This window comes from Panthera tigris, chromosome A2, assembly GCF_018350195.1.
Source record: "Panthera tigris isolate Pti1 chromosome A2, P.tigris_Pti1_mat1.1, whole genome shotgun sequence".
Classification (NCBI taxonomy): Eukaryota; Metazoa; Chordata; class Mammalia; order Carnivora; family Felidae; genus Panthera; species Panthera tigris.
In genome coordinates, this window is record NC_056661.1 from 110107613 (window position 1) to 110125534 (window position 17922).

At 36.4% G+C, this 17922-nt stretch overlaps 1 protein-coding gene across 4 annotated transcripts in view; it reads left to right on the forward strand.

Moving 5' to 3' along the window:
* HDAC9 (histone deacetylase 9) overlaps positions 1 to 17922 on the forward strand; it is a 955850-nt gene that overhangs the window by 424732 nt on the left and 513196 nt on the right. For 3 of the 4 annotated variants that reach the window (XM_042967858.1, XM_042967863.1, XM_042967868.1), the window contains exon 4: positions 2014 to 2076. In XM_042967858.1, coding sequence (XP_042823792.1) covers positions 2014 to 2076 — 63 coding nt within the window. Of the gene's footprint in view, positions 1 to 1998; positions 2077 to 17922 lie in introns of those variants that run through there. The other variant, XM_007089078.3, reaches the window with a different exon arrangement.

Below are 17922 nucleotides of genomic sequence, written 5' to 3' on the forward strand. Positions count from 1 at the left end.
AAATTCTGTACCACTGTTTTCAGCAGTGTGTTATCTGCCTAATGACTTAACATGCTTCCTCCCTTCCACCAAAACCCTATGTCTCCTTGTTCTCTTTTCCCTGCCCTACACTCTGTGGTTGACCAAGATCCTTCCTCCACCAGTTGTTCTAGGAACCTTAAAACACTCTGCTTTTTCCCTTTCCTTCTCTGTTGCTACTAATGCTTTAAGAATTACATTTTCCTTACTGACCTAGTTTAGAAAAGGAAGAAGAGTTCCCAGGACTAGTGGATTATCACTTTTGGGTGTGCCCTTATGAATGGCTAGATGGTACAACCCAGTTTGTGATGCAGAATTTATTTCTCATACAGAAATGATGTTGTAAGTGTACCTCAGAGACTATAGAATGTTTAGTAGTATATGTTATAATTCATTTACTCTACAGGTGAATTTCAAAATGTGTGTTGGTCTGGGAGCCTATCAACTACTCTAAATGCCATTTCTTCCAAAAAGTGAGGTCTGTGTTTCAGGTAACAATGAATGCAGAATATTCCTAGTTGAAGACTGACCATATTTATTGGTTGAACTACAGGTGCATATATATTTGGTCGTTCTGCATCCATCCATTAGATAGCATCAACACTTTTATTTTCCTTTTTCTTTTCCACATTGAATTTAGCCTGAGGGGCTGAAATAGAGGCAACATTTTCAGACCTAAGCTATGTTTTCTTTTTAATTTAGATATAATAGAAACTGGATGCAGTAAAATTGATAGGTGGTACCAAGCTCACATTAGGATTTATGAAATGGACAATTGCCTTGCATAAATGGCAAGTGAAAAATCAACCTAGTTCTTCATAAACATTTTATTCTGGGGTGTGCTTGTTTTCTGAAACTACCTCTACTAAATCTCCTGTCAGTCTTGAAACTAGAAGGCAGAAAAGCTTCTAGTGCTACAGCCAACTGCAGTGTAGCCAGAGAAACAGGCAACAAAAATAGAACACCAGGATTGCTGTGCGTGGGTGAGGCAGAAACCACATTATGAGCAAAAGCTTCCAGTATTATTTTAGAACCAATACAGAGCTCTGCACTTCTCTCCTCTCTCTTCCAAAAACACATACTATAAAAATAAAATGAAATTAAATGTATGTGCATTTGCCCTCTTAGAATTATGATTCTTAATTTTTTTTTTTTTTTTTTTGCCTTTCTTTCTTTGGAAACAAATCGCCAGTATGGAAATACAGTGTGTAAAGCAAGCTGGGAGGGAGGAAAGAGTTAATTGCTTTTAAGGCCCTGCAATCGAGAATTATGGTTTGAAAGATAGAGGCTGGACAGCTGGGTTTGCTGGGGTATTTTTAAATGCATTAATGCTGGCTCCAATCACTCGGCCATGCTTGACCTATTTTTGGCTCAGGCCGACCATTGTTCTATTTCTGTGCCTGTGGGCCCTGCCGTTGTTGATTCATATGCAAATGGATTATCACTAGCTTTAGCCAACTTGAGCTGAGAGAGACCAGAGAGGGGGAAGAGACGCACACAAACAGATAGAAGGGCACCGGCTGAAGCCACTTGCAGGACTGAGGGTTCTTGCAACGCAACTCTAGCAGCCTGAAGAACTATAAGCCAGGTTTAATCAGTTTCTTTTTCTCGTGGGTACAGTTAATATTTTTCTACTTATTCTGACAAAGCAATAACCCCGAAGCACATTCCTATTCCCCACCTGCTTTTAGTTTCCGGGATAACCTAAACTCCAGACAGCCATAGCATCGACTTGGTCCTTTCTGCTTTGTACACAGGTTGGTAACACAGGAAAAGTGTCCAGATATTTTGAAAAGTGTATGTCCACCTTAACAGAAAGGGAATCATTGTGGAAGTTGGTCGGCTGCTGCCTCTCCTCGGGGAGGAGGGAGGACCAGGGAGGGTAGCTCCTGGGGCCCGTGCACTGAGCAGCGATGAATCTTTCATGTAGCTGAAGTAAGAGTGATTGGAATATGCTGCAGACAATTTACGAGAGTGACTCGTGTTTTTCCTCAGATGGGGTGGCTGGACGAGAGCAGCTCTTGGCTCAGCAGAGAATGCACAGTATGATCAGCTCAGGTAAGATCCTCTTCCATAACTGAGACATTTTATGTGTGAAAGGAGGCAGACTTGGGAAATGCAGCTAAGAAAAAGCACCTCTCAAGGATTTGCTGCTTTTTGGTGTTGATGTTGCTATTTTCTTGGTGCGTCTGTAGGGTTTAACTTAGATCCCTTCCATTACCGTTTCTGTGCATATTCAGCATTTAGGGACAACAGCTTCTGAATGAAATCTCAAAGCTTCTGATGAAGGATGGGACTGAGATAAGTAAAATGTAGTTGGGGGTGCTTTGCCTTACTCTGCAAGTAGAAAACGGAGATCTGTACTGATTGCAAGCTATTCTAATGGGACTTTAAAAATCAGGTAAGTTCATCCTGGGGCTTCAGTTTAAATTGCAGCCTCCTCTAGCCGGATGATTTTATATTTACAGTGTGCATACAGAAGCACATCTATTTATAGACCTACCTTCTGAAATGTGTTTGCTAGGAGTTACAAAGGTAGTTTTAATGTGGCTTTTTCTCAGCAGCCCAAAACGAAAGTATTCAGGATGGAATAAAATTATTATCAGCAGATGCTTATTTTAATTTTCTTTAAAAACATTTGGAGAGTCTAGTATTGTCAGGCAGATGGATGGCATAGCGCACACATAAAGGTGTTACATGCAGGTGCAACCCTTTAAAGAATAACAGTAACAGAGTCTAATTTCTGGTTTCTCTCTGTATGTGCTTGTGCCGTCAAGAAGGTGTGCTGAGGAGAGGAAACTTGTCAGCTTTATCAATTTCTGTTTGTTAAAAGAGCAGACTCTCCACATGATAACACTTACTTATAATTGCTGCTCTTCATATTTAATCTTACAGCCAGTTCCTAAAGCTTGGGTGGGGGGGGGTTTGTTTCCGTCCTCCGAATGTTTCAGTCTAAATTGGCTTGAAGTTCTCCCTCACATCTTCTAAGTTCCTATGTGGGCTTGATCATAATTATAGATCACCACATAGATTTCCATGAAAAGAATGCAACGTAGAACAGCGTTTACTTGCTAGAACTAGATGTGAAAGAAATATTCCACAGGTTGGCATGATGTCTGTTTCAGTGCTGAACACCTTCCCATTTACGCACCTATGTTTGAAGCAAGTTATATTTAAACCTCCGTTAGTTGCGATGATTTTAAGATACTTCTCTTGATCCAGTTTTTTGGTGGGCTCAGAATAAGAGATCGATCTTGTGTAATTTGAGGTGTTGACACTTAAGTGGCAAGAATTATTTTAACTAGTAGTGTCTGCTTATCTGAAGCAAACGTACTAGGATTTTAATATGGTTTATTATCTTTGTGGCTTTAAAGTTGACAAGAGCTTGGGGAGGGGTCAGCTGGTGTGTCTCCAATGGAACTGGTCACTTAATTTAGTGTTTTGTTTTTTAAATATGGATCAACTTTTAAACAATCACTATTTTGGGTATCTTTTCAGTACTACACTTCATCTGTTTAGTCCTCACCTCTGTTAGGAGTTTCTTGTTTCTTTCACACGGTAGAAACAAAGCTGTGCCTTTGAAGCAGCGACTGGCCGCTGACATTGAATCTCTTGCCACAGGCTACAGGTGTTTGCAAGCCTCACTGTTTTCGGTGTCTTTGATAATCATATGTAACTTTACTCCGATTTTCAGTTGAGACTGTCATTTTCCTGACATGAAAGCAATAATATTTTCCAGCAGGGAAGTGCTTGAGACTGTCCGTGCAGTTGTCAGTTCTACAGGAAACATCCTGTAAGAACCAGCTCTTAAGTGAAAGGTGATGTAGATTGACATCAACTCTCAAACCTGTCTGATATAAATAAGGAAACTCCAAGTTCTGTTAACTTTTCAAATTTGAAACATAAAATCATTTGCATCCATTCTACCATGTTGTATAACATTTGATGTTGTTTAATATAATATGGCCTTAACTTTAGTTCCCCCAGTCTTTATTGTGCACTTCCTCTGAGGCCCTGGCTCTCAAACTTGGAGTCATCAAGAATATTTTACAAAACACGGATGCCTTGGTTACACCCCCAGAGTTTCTGATTTAACTGGTATGGGAACTAGCCTGGATATTGGAATTTTTACTATCTTCCCAGCAATCCTAAGGTTGCAGCAAACTTTAAGTAACATTGATGAAGGGGTAGGAGGAGACAGTGGTGATCCTGGTGACCCATTTCAGTAGGGTTTTCCTTTAAGTTAATTGACAAGTTAGAGGTGTGTTTGTCTTAATTTATCTGCAAATTTCATTTCACTCCCTTTCGGACCAGTGGCATGGGTCTATGATTGATAGGCATAGGAATGGATGGAGTCGTTGGATCTGAAAGAGATTATTTGGTAGTAGTGCAAAGTGGTGGAGACAACACTGTTCGAGGAGTCAAGAGCTCTGTGTTCCGGCTCTTAGCCATTTGGATAACTGGTTACTCATCTGTAACCTGAACAATAATGATGTCCTCATGCTTACCTCTGGGCATTCTTTATGAGGTTCAAATGTAACAACATGTTATTGAAATGCAGACTCCCTATTATTATAACTATTTTTAGTGAAAGAACCTGGGCTTCTGGCTCTTCCATACCATGCTCTAGCTTGCTGAACAAGCCAGCTGAGTTCAATTGTATGTCACATAGAACAATGATATTTTGTTTTGAGAGTAAGTTTTCTTTAGTTATCTTACACGTCAGTTACTTCTTTTGGTTTTCCTGTTCTGGTAAGGACTAGTCATCTCCTTGTGTAAATTGTGACTGTAAATCAGAGTAGTTTGTGTGTGTGTGTGTGTGTGTGTGTGTGTGCACACGTATGTGTACATGTACATGTGTTCTGTAAAGTGTCTCATTACATAGTAATCAAAGGCAAAGAATTTGCAGAATGTATAATTGAACAGTGAAACCACAACAAAGTATTTCTTGAGATTGTTTTAAAAAGCTTTGTTTTATTGTTACCTATTGCTTTGAAGTTCCCATTTGCTGTTTTAAAAGTTAAGCTCCATACTATGCATTGATAAAGGTGAGTTTTCTTCAGAGTTCTTTACATACCGTTGAATTGCAAGTGTTTTATATGGTTCCATTTTTTTTCTAATATTGATCTAGCTAGGCAAGACATTTTAGGGAGAACTAGGTTCTACAGTATAATCTGCTAATGTGTTTTCAGTTAAAATGCTCTGTAATATTGAATCTTGGAATTCATTATGAGTGACACATTGTGCTAGGTCAGTCTCTACTTTTGTGGCTTGTGTGGGCCAATATAAGTGATAACTGTGGCAGAAAGTGAAGCATGTACAAATATTGACTCAGGTCACTCAGCAGTAGCTGGCAGAATTTGGGGTGTTCTCCTGTTGCCAGGCATCTTGCTTAACATGTTGGACAGCAGAGCTGTCCAGACAATATTGGAACAATTACTATAAAAGAATTTCCTAGAGTTTATACAGCATTAATGTAAAATACATTTAAAATAAGGAAAACTCATATTTTTACTATGTATTCTTATTTTAGGGTATAAAAGAAAAGCATTTAAATCTAAATCCTGAATTTCTTTTATGGAAAACATATCTTCACCCTTTCAGAATCTTTTTTTTTTCCCTTTGGTGTGCATTGTCGAGGGGAAAGGAACATTTTAGATTCAGTAGCCATTTATGTCTACTTGGAAAGCAGAATCTAATTATGAAAATGTAAGTGTGTGAAATGCTCCTGTCATGTCAAGAATCACTTCTGGTATTTCCCATAATTACTGTTTTGCCATTCTCTAACTCAAGTTATCTTCACTTACAAGGCTGTTATCAATTTGAATATTTGATAGGTAGTGATCAGAAAGCTAGTTATAAATAGGCCCATTGAGAATAGGGACAAGAATGAATATTTTATATCTCTGTGGATTACACCAGTGGAATAATTGTTATGTCTGTTAAGTAAGAATATTCAATAAAACCCCTCAGAACACTGAAATAAATCCCAATTCTGAATATTTGTTTATTTACTTATCTATTATTTTTATTTAGAGAGTTGCATGTATATGAGTGGGGGAGGGGCAGAGGGGGGAAGGAGAGGGGAGAGAGAGAGAGAGAGAGATTGAGAATCTTAAGCAGGCTCCATGCTCAGCATGGAACCCGACACAGTGTTGGATCCCATGACCCTGAGCCAAAATCAAGAGTCACATGCTCAACCAACTGAGCCACCCAGGTGCCCCCCAAATTGAGATTTAAAACTGAGGATTTTGATTTTAAAGATGAGAAATTTGAAAATGATGTATGACATAATTTTTTGCCACTGATAGATAATGAAGTGACTCTAAAATTGTATAACCTGGCCAACACTCGCCCTACACACACACACACACACACACACACACACAAACACACACACACACGTATGCATGCACACATGCATGCACACACAGACACAGTGTTCAGCATTAAGTGAGTACAGAAAGTGATATGACCTAAGCTATCTTGGAAGCTAATAGACAAGGAAAAAAGGGAAATGGGGATTTTGATCAAGACAGAGAAACCTAACAGGCCCTGCATCCGAGGCCCCCTTAGAATTTTACTGACAAAATGACAACTTTCTCAAAATTCTCACTAACATTGCCAGATTTGAAGAGAAGCAAACTGAGTGGATATCCTTAGCTGTTGTTGTTGTTGTTATTTCTTGTGCATGAGAAATAGTAGAAATGACTCTGGAAAAGAAACTAGTGAAATGGAGGAAGGTGAACGAACACTGTCTCTGGAGAAATGAAGGCTTCAGGGCAACACTCTAAGTTAGGAAAATGATCCATAATTCTTTTTCATCAAATACCCTTCCCCATCTAACCTTAGATATTCCACCAGGAGAAAACATCTTTTTACTGAATCCATGGAATTATCTAATAATTTTTCCCCACAAATGAGGCATCTTAATAAGAACATAAATTCCATAAAAGAGGAACTCAAAGATGAGATGATAAAACAATAGCACAAGAGAAAAGGATATTTTAGATCTTGGGAAACAAATGAAAATGAAAAAGCATGATAATTACAGAACAAAAATATTCATTAGAAATAGCAGGAAGCAGAACAGACACCAGTGAAACTCTTTACCAACAAAGGGGAAAGGTTTAAGACAACCGTAGGGAATGAAAAAGGAAAATGGATTCAAGCAATTGGAAAGAAGTCAATTAATAAGAAACACAAAGGAAATAAAACAAAAAGATTATTTATATCCCTGAAGTTGATATTCTAAAACATTGAAACAGAAGATAATTTTGTGAAAAAGAAGAAAGATTATTGCACTGGAAAAGAAAAAAAATAAATAAATCTGTAGACAGAAAGAACTCTCATTTTTTAAGGACAGTTTGCTGCAAATGCTCATCACAGAGTCATATTCTAACCGGGCTATTGATTTTCAAATAATAAAAATTCTTCAGGAGTTCATGCAGGTAAAGCAAAGGTATATGGTGGGGGGAAGGTGGGGAGGAAGGGAATGTATGGGACTCAAGAAGTATCAAGCATATCCAACATTCAGTGACAAAAAATAACGAAGAAAAATCTTTGAAGTTCAAAAAGAAGTGTAACCCAATGGTCCATTCAGGCAAGAGTTATTAAAATATAGAGAAAATGGGTAGGCAAGTCAGAAATTCCCAAACATGAACAAGGCTGCTTCCAATGAAACCCACACAATGAAGAGATGAATAAAAAATGAAATACAGAAGTAGGAAAAGCATAGGCAGATAAATGGGGCAAACCATGAATCTATTTAAACAAATATGAGATTGTGGTTACAGGATAGAAAGCAAATTTTATAAAGTAGGGCAACATTCATAAACATAACCAATATGAGGCATTAGAGAGAGGTGAGATAGAGTAAAATGTGAAACTGCTGATAGCTTCTTTCTGGGCAGGGACAGACTCCCTGCTGCTTAAAATGGAAACACAGGGGTGAAAGAAAAGGACTCCAAACACTGATTTTTTAAAATAATTTAACCTTAGAAAGATCTTCTTGGAAATAGAACCTCATATAGGAAGGAAGCATTTAGTATGTTGATAGTCCCTTCAGTTGCAGTTTTTAATCCTGATAAAATCATTTAATGTTTTTTAAATAAAAATAACATCAGTGATATGATCTCACTTTTATGAAAGTGTATTTGGTCCATCCATCCATCTCCCAGAAGGATTCATACATAGGTTGAAAGAAATCATGGACAGTTTTGTGTGTGTGGTGGTGGGCTGGTTGCTGGGGCCAGGGGATGGGGGGACTTCTGTTTTTATCATCATACTTTTTCACTTTGTATGAATTTTTATGATATGCGCATATCTTCTAACAAGTGTTTCTTACAGACCACACACAAATCTACTGCGTCAGAATATTAACGGTGTTTAATCCAAGTAGTAGGTAAATTGGTTGTGTTCTGCTCCGAGTAACAGAAAATCCTACTCAAAGTGACAACAAGGAAATTTATCACTTAGTTAAAATAGCAGGGTAGTTGACAGCACTAGGTGGTCAATAATGTCAAAAATAATCAGGTCATTCATACCGCTTCCCTCTGTTGGCCTTAGAGTTGTATCTTCTTCACAGGTCTGTTTCCTCAACAAAGCAGGAGTTGAATGTGGCAGATCCAGGCATTGTGTCTATTTATGCACAACAAAGTCTGGAGACATAGAAGAGATACTTTGCTTCCTTGGATGTTTTCTTTAGGGAAGTTTTACCCAACATTTCTCCAGCAAATTGTCTTTCATAATTTATTGGCCAGAAAAGCAGCATCTACCCAGGAACAAAGCAGGATGGGACCACCATGGTAGCTCCTTAGAGTCATACTGAGCCTAGGAGAGTGGGTGCTGCAGCTGAACGTTTAGTTTGTATTAGGAAGAAGGAAGGGAGGGTAAGGAATGCATGTTAGCTAGGCACCAGCAGTATTTGCTACAGTGTGTATGTTGGTGGTTGGAATTTTCTTCTTGGTACTTTTCTTCAGGTTGTATTTCTCAAAATATAAACAATTAAATGAAGGAAGCAGACCATGTAATTTTTTTCAATTGAATCATGGGTGTTACTTCATTTTCATGAAGATTTTTACATCCATTTTGACACTGATACATTTTTTTACTAGTATTGAATAGGAAACCTTTCTTAGTACTGTTGTTAGAAGGAACCCTAAAAAGAATAGTTATGGAAGAACACTGGATCTCTGTAGGGTTGTAAATCGCTTTTTAGAGAAGAGGAAAATCAACATTGTAAACTAGTGCATTACAAACATTTATTATAAATTTGAGTAAAGTATTCCTTTAATGCTGGCTTTGAGGGATACAGAAAATATTAAGAGAAATTTATTTAATGTATAAACTTTTCTTTACACTGAAGGAGGATTATTTTTAAAATATTCATAATGCAATTTCTTTGCCAGTATGTTGTTATAATTATTACATTTTCAGAGTAATGAACAATTTTAACAATCTGGAATAGTAACTGCATTTTAACAATTTTTTTCTGAATTGGAATACTTTGAAAACAATTTAATTGGAATAAAAGCCCATGAAAATGACTTTAAAAATAAGCTTTCAGTAGATGAAATTCAAAGATATTTTGGCATGTGCTTCAAATCAGAGTGGCAGTGCTATGGTCTGTCCCATTCTTGAAAGGAAGATAAAGTGCCAGTGGTTGGCTTGGATGCATGGTGTCCTTACTATGGGCAATTCTCCCTTTTCTAATTTTGGGAGCTGACAATCTGGAGATGAAGGGATGAGAAAATACCTTGGGTCTACTAGTTCTATTCTTCCCCCACTAAGTCACTTGCAGAAAACAACTTGAATTTAAACAAGAGTTTTTGCAATACTAACTGCCCCACGTTTTACATATTATCAGAGAACATTATGTTTAGGGTTACTCTGTGATGCTCTGGTTCGTGAAAACAAAACTGAGTAATTCTTGTGTTTTAGAAGAGTATCAGTTCCGTTCATTATTTTAATGTTAAATTTTCCTTAGTCAAATAAGGGATGGGCCTTTTATATATGGTGTTTTTTAAATACCCAATAATTAAATCCAATGAAAACTACATTTAAGGAAGAAGGAAATTTACCAAACCACAGACTGTAACTAGTCATTTACTTATGATTAAGCTCTTTGCATGTTGATAAGGTTGGAAAAACCCCAGAACTTCATTTTTTTTTACTTCTTCCCCTCATGGCCTACTGCTTGTATTGAAACATTTTATTTATAATTTATGTTCAGTATTGACACAATTTTAGCCCTGTGGATGCTTTTTTCAATTATTTGAGGTGACTTTTGGTGGGTGTCAAAGACATGACACATATCCAAAGTAGGTTAAAATATTTTTAAATTTTAAAAGTTGAAATTAAAAACAAACAAACAAAAAACCCAAGAAAATTTCACTAAATTTCCATTAAATTGCACATTGTGGCCTGGAAGTTCTCACTTTAGTGAAAATGTGTTTACCCAGAAAGTTCTCAGGGAACCTCATGGAGGGTGAATTAGAAAAGCCGTTGGTGAATAGAGCATGATTCAAATTTTACTCTTGATGGTGCTTTCTAAAAATTTTTTATTTAAATTCTAGTTTATTAATACACAGTGCAGTATTCATTGCAAGTGTGCAATTTGGTGATTCAATACTTACATAGGACCCTCTCACAACAAGTGCACTTAATCCCCATCACCTATTTAACCCATCCCCCACCCACCTCCCCTCCAGTAACCTTCAGTTCTTTATAGTAAAGCCTGTTTCTTGGTTTGCCTCTCTCTTTCTTGGAGGGTGCTTTTTAAATCTGCTTACAAATGAAATTCAGTTGTGTATTTTGAATGTGTGTTTTACATCAGACACCACTCATTTTAGATTTAAAAATATCACAGTTATCATTTTCATGATTTTTCTGCCACATTCCACTCTGATCTAATTGTTTACTCTCAACTTAGGAGGTCAGTGTTTGGAGCCATATTTTTTCATCATTTTTTTAACATTTCATTCTTCTTATTAATGTAATAAGCTACTGTTTCAGATGCTTTTTCTGTACCAGGCATTGTTTCATCTTCTAATCTTCCTTGCAGTTTGGAGAGGTATGCACTACTTAGAGCAGGATGCGTATTTTGCAGATATGGAAACAGGTTCAGAGGAACTTACTTATGGTGATCATGGGTAGGAACCAGCAGGGTCAGGTTTGAACTTGGTTTGTTTACCATGTCTCTGTTCTTGTTTACCATCTCTTTGCCACTTTTTCTCAAAGAGAAAACTATTTTGCATAGGATAATGTGTTTCATATCTGGGGCTAAAAATATTGAATCAGCTATATAGATAAATGTCTAGGCATACTTCTTAGTCCTGGGAGGTTTAAGGCACAAATAGGCAACTATGGTGAAAGGCTTGGTTGGAGGAGCCTTACTTCACATTCCCAGGGCTTGATAATGATATTGGAGGAAGTGAACACTGTCCAGGGCTGAGACAACTCAAGCCAACCTCTAGAGTTCCATGAGACTGATGATATGCAGAGTAATGAGTACACACTGTGGACAGAACCAGTATCCCAAGTGCATTTGGCATGTTGTTTGCCAGTGCTCACAGTACATCTTATAAGTCATACCTGTAAGGTTTGCACCACTGCAAAATAGTGCATTATAACTAATGTAATTTAGCTGGAGATCTTTTTTTTTTTTTTTCCTTCAAATGTTAGCTCCATGGGCTTCAGTATTTTTTGACCAAAATGTTTGAATTATATCTGCTTCATTCCTTACCTAGAAATGAGTTGGGCAGGGGGGAGGTTCAATAAAGTTTGTATCTCCACTCAAATCGTTATCTCAACATGCTATGTCAAATTCTTAAGCCAAAAGAATAATCTAGCTAATAAAATTTTACTCTGCCTATTTTGAATCTGTATTCATCCAATTTGGGCCCAATGTGGACTTTTTAGGTGAAAACTGGGTGGTGATGTTTGTATGTACCAACATGGTATTACATTTTACTTTATCTTGAGTTAAATTTGTACATTGAATTCACCAGTTAGATACTAATGCAATTAATTATTCAGGAGTCAGCTCCTTGGTTTTCATCAACTAATTTTTATAATCTTATTGGCTATGAGAATCTTGAGCCATCTTTATGGAATACGTCGTGGAGGCATTATTGATTGTCATATTAATGACCGACATAATTTATTGCCTTCCAGGCGAAAGAAGCTTTCAGAAGATCATTAAATGCATTAAAATCTGCAGATGCCCACATGTCTGTGGCTCTCTTTAGCAGGCTGACTCCTTTGGGTCAGTTATTCTTAGCTTCGGTATTTCTATCTTATGGCATTGCAGGTCTAAGATTAGCTTGTTAGGCGTTATCATGCCATCTGAGTTACCTCCTAATATAACTCTACACTGGAATGATTATTTATAGAAAGAGCATTCTGTCATTTTTGGGTTATTTCTAGTAGTTTAAATAAAGAAGAATAACATTCAAGTGAAACCACAGATTCCTTCCTGCTGCCAAAACAACATGATAACTGTCTGCTTAAGGGGCAATAATGTTTAAATGTCTGCTTAGGGTGATTGCAGAATTCTTTTTATCTCTGCCACCTTGACAGAAAAGGGAGAACTTTGGATATTGATGTATAATGCTTGTGGAAAGGCAAAGAGGCAGTCTTGATGCTTTCTGTCACAGAGCACAGAAGACTCTGGTTGATGATGACAACAAGAGACACACAGGATTTATTTTTAGAAACAGACATTGCTAAGCTCTCTCTTTGGTGTTAATATGGCTCATAAACAGGGCTCCTCATTGTTGACCCTTCCAGGGAAAATGGCATTTTATACACACACATGTACATACACTCTATTTTTTTTTTACTTTGCAAGAATGACTCTATTATTAAGAAGATAAGTAGAACTTTTTTAAAGCTAAGAAATCTAAATTTTATAAAATTCCTACAAAAGATATATAGGACTTTTTAACATTTCATGAAAATTGGGTCTAAGGGATGGTTTGTGAAAAACAGTCAAATGTTATAAGTACAATGAATATATAGATTGGCCATAGGTGTGGAAAAATAGGTGAATGTATATTATAAATGACTTAATAATAAATTACAATACCTGTAAATAATATTATCTATGTTTCTGGCTTTATTGCAATAATATGTAAAATATAGCTATAAAAGATATTATAAAAATTATGATTCATTAATTAAGTTGCTGATTTAAGTAGATGAGATAAAAATTTCAGTATATAAAAAGGAGGTATAAGACTTTGCTAGTTGTTCTGGTATAATGAACTCTTATTGAACCCAACAAATTTTATGTAAAATAAAATGTACAATTTCACATTAGAGAACTGATCTCTTAGCTTACTTACACTGTAAGTTTAATTCAGATCTTGGTAATTGATATATTAGTTTAAAATTAGAATTGCGATTTTACTCTCTTAAATTTGCATTCTATATTTCCTGATTATTCACTCCTGATTATTCACTCATTGTTAGATGTTGAAATGTTAAAGTGCTGTGGTAATACATTTCCTGTTACACATCAATTAAAATGCTTTAGAATGGATTATTCAGTTCTATAGGAATATTCATAAAATTATTTATTTACTGAAAACATATTATCTTCTCAAAAGATAAATATTTTGGGGCGCCTGGGTGGCTTGGTCGGTTGGGCGGCCGACTTCGGCTCAGGTCATGATTTCGCGGTCCGTGAGTTCGAGCCCCGCGTCGGGCTCTGGGCTGACAGCTCAGAGCCTGGAGCCTGTTTCGGATTCTGTGTCTCCCTCTCCCTCTGCCCCTCCCCTGTTCATGCTCTGTCTCTCTATGTCTCAAAGATAAATAAACGTTAAAAAAAATTTTTTAAAAAAAGATAAATATTTTTGTGTTTGTGTGCAATATAAGAAATCCACAGCCCATTGGGAACTTGCAGAATGACAGACAAAAACAGGAACACGTAGCAATTCAGGTGTATTCTCAAAGAAGTCAAGATGTAAACAAATTCAGAGGATTGGAAGTAGAAGCAATTGTAGTAACCCACTGCATTCGACCACTCTTAATTAGCAGGTTGAAGATTTGGGGAGATGATGTAATTGCTTGAAGTTTTAGAAGCTGAATTGAAATAGTCATACATCTGATTTTTTTTTACTCAAAAATATTTGAGAGCCAGCCACATACCAGGTATTATTCTACGCACAGAGGATACATCTATGAAACAAGATAAGGAGACATGTATTTGACTGATTGTTCAATTGAATTATGGATAGATAAGGCTACTTTAGATAGTAATAAGTATTAAGGAAAACTAAAAGAAAATTGGGATAGAAAATGACTAATGGTGGCAAAGCCAGTATTAGACGAATCACATAAAACCTTTTGAGGACGCTAAGATACAAAGAATATTTCCCCAATAAAAGTTGGTTTTCCCTCAGCATTCCATTTGATCTAGAACAAACAGAATAAAATCACAGAATAGAGCAGGAGAATGGGGAAATTTTTATTAGTGGATAGGTAAGAAAGTCAGGGGAAGTCTGTTCCCTGGTTTTAGAGACTTTTTCTAATTTCCAAAGAGAAATTTTGTAATGAGGTGATATCTCCCTAGCATTAATGCTTTGGGCTGGAAATAAGGACCTTTTTGAACCACTTACCTTGGTTCTTTCCCAAAGGTTCTTCTTTGACCCTCATTCCAGCTTTAACCTCATATATGCAGAAACTTCTTACCCAAGCAGTATGAGCCATGCTAGTACTTTAGTGAAGTGATGAATTCCTCTTACCTGGGAGCCGAAAAGAATGGGGACAGTATATCCTCATCCACTGAAGTTAGAAGTCTGAAAATTTTTTCTCAAATTTGCAATATTGCACACTTAAAAAATTTTTTTTTAGAGAGAAGAGCTGCCAGTGGGGAGAGGGCGTAGGGAAAGAGAATCTTTTTTTTTCTTCTTTTTTTTTTTTTTTTTTTTTTTTTTTTTTTTTTTTTTTTTTTTTTTTTTTTTTTTTTTTTAGAGAGAGCACAAGCAGAGGAGAGGCAGAGGGAGAGAGAACATCTTAAGCAGGCTTTCTTGCTCAGCTCAGAGCCCAGTGTGGGGCTTGATCCCACAACCCTTGGATCATGACCTGAGCCAAAATCAAGAGTCAGTCACTCAACCAACTGAGCTACCCAAGTACCCCAATATTGCACACTTTTAAAAGGGGTTATTGGGGGCACCTGGGTGGCTCAGTCACTTGAGCATCTGGCTCTTGAATTCGGCTCAGGTCATGATCCCAGGGCCCTGGGATTGAGCCCTGAATCGGCTCTGCACTGAGCATAGAACATGCTTATGATTCTCTCTCTCCCTTTGCCTGTCTCCCTTGCTCACACTTTCTCTGTCTACAATTAAAAAATAAATAAACTTTAAAAAATAAATAAAGAGGTTATATAATACAGTATTCATTACACAGGTGTTTATTGAGCCCTTAACAACATGCCAGGTATTTAATTCATGGAAATCATGGGATGAATAGCAACTTTCTTGTATGGCTATACAACTGTAACTTCTAAACAAAATGTTTAGAATACATTGTCTTCATCCTTTAAGGAAGTGGATAAATTTGTGATTAATTTTTATAAAAGTTGAGTAAGGAAGTATTTAAATGTATTTTTAAAAAGGGAGAAACAACAATGTGCTAAAAACTATTTTCCCCACATGTTCTGCTTTCTCATGGGTAGGGAGCAATGATAGATACACATAGTAGGATGGACAAACATTTTTGAGGGCCTGACACATGATCTCACATGCCTGATGCCTCATGGGGTTTTCCCTCAACATTCCAATTGGTCTAAGTCAAATGGAATGAAAGCACAGTTAGAATAGAGCAGGAAGTGTTCTGGAGCTATTTTAAACTCCACTGAGTTGTGCCTTCTGTAAGGGATGGGGAAGCCGTTATTGGTGGGAAGGTGAGGGAACCAGGGGAAGGAGATCATCTACCATTTTCTTTAGCTTCAAGAATACTGGGACTGAGCCGAACTCCTGGACAACATGCTTTTTTGGACTCACAGTGTAGCTTGAGGAAAATGTTTAATAACTACATTTTTTCCTCAAGGATTGTTTCATTTAATCAATTCAATTCAATTATTGAGTACTTGACAGGTGCATTTTTAGGCTAGATTTCTGGTTTATCTGTTATTGCTATCTGTGTGTGTGTGTGTGTCTATGTGTGTGTGTGTATGTGTGTGTACTAACAATCAGCTGTTTCCTTTTTCTGAAATACCCTTCTGCTGCTCTGTTCTTTGCTGGAAGAATCCTAACCCTTACAAAGCATAGTTCAAATGTCCCCTAACCCCCCCTCCCCATCCCCTGCAGCACTTTCCCGGTTATATATATTATCTTCTCCTCAAATCCCCCCTCTCCCATAGTTCTTTATTACTAACTTAGAAATTTCCACTTTATGTCTTACACTGTGGTTATTTATGTATGTGTGTCCCCATCCCCCCCCCATTAGTTATATTATAAGCTCCAAGAGGAAAAGGATCATGTTTTACTTCTATTTTTATTCCCTACAGTGCCTAGCATATAATTGATCCCTGAGATTATTTTTAGATGAATGAATGAGTGATTAAAGAGTACAGTGGTATCAGTCTGTTTTCAAAAATTTTTTGATTTTTAAAAAAATGATTTCCTCTTTTATGTATAAAATAAATCCTCAGTTTTTTGTAAATTGAAAAATGTAAACTTCTTGATCTGTTAAAACCTTAACTGAAAATTAAAACCATTCATTTCAGAATATTAGTCAAGAATAATATCCAGTGTTTTGACAATATGTATATGATCCCTAAATCTTTCAGTTATTCTTGAGAATGGAATTTTGTAGTATTATTTTTTGACTTGATTTTTAATCAATAATGCCATGAGATATGTGTCTGCATTCAAAATATTAAGTGTGAAATAGACAATTTAAGACTGTCTGAACATAAATGCATTCTCTTTGGTCCCAGGAGAATAAATTTGGTTGTGAAAATGATTATAGGTATACTTTTATATTATTCAAACATTACTTCACATTATATCCTATTTTTCTCCTGTGTGAAACTTTTATGTAGAGACAGCTTTCTTAGATAAAGACAAAAATGGATAGAATTTTTGGTTAATAGCACCAATCTGAAATAGTTTTGCCCCTCAGATTGCTGTTTGGAGCTCATCTACATTTATTCAGGTATTACTTAATTGGCTATATTCTTTGAGAAGAGAGCAATGGAAAAGATTTTTTGATAAACAACTTAATCAAATGTTGAATGCCAAGGGTATCAGTAATTTAAAAAAATTATCTAAAGTAAAATGTCAGAATAGGGAATTCACAGAGTGAGATATTAAGGAAAGACAGATGGAAGGAGTGAATCAAGCTCTGTACCCAGTTTTTCAAGAAGAAGAATGAAATAAATATATTTATGTCTAAGTGGGAGAGGAATGATGAAGAGAGTAAGTGTAATATAAGTAGGAAAAGATATAATTTTTTTCAGGGTAGTCTTTGCTGAGCTTTAAAACTCAGCACAAGAAAGGATACATTAAGGCCGTTAAGGCTAAAAAAATTAATTGAGTTAGTTACTATAAATGTGGGCCAAGAAAAGAGTTGGATAATGAAACCAAATTTTGCAACATAGCTGTTGAAGTCAACTTAATAGGGCACAGGAATGAGCATGTGCCAGTGTTAAGTCCATGACTTTGCCAATTGTGTTTTCTCATCATTGTGAGTCCATGGTAAGTTTCTAACTGCTATAAAAATTGTATTGAGGTGGTACAAATCAAGTTTGGTCAGCTTTGGATTTAGAAGTTTCTCATTCTTATACTAAATATTATTAAGAATTTGTTCGAGTAAATGTCCAAAGGTTATAATTTTTGGAGCTATACAAATTAAGTTACTTGGAATCATCTGTTTTCTTTCCTGAAAGGTAAA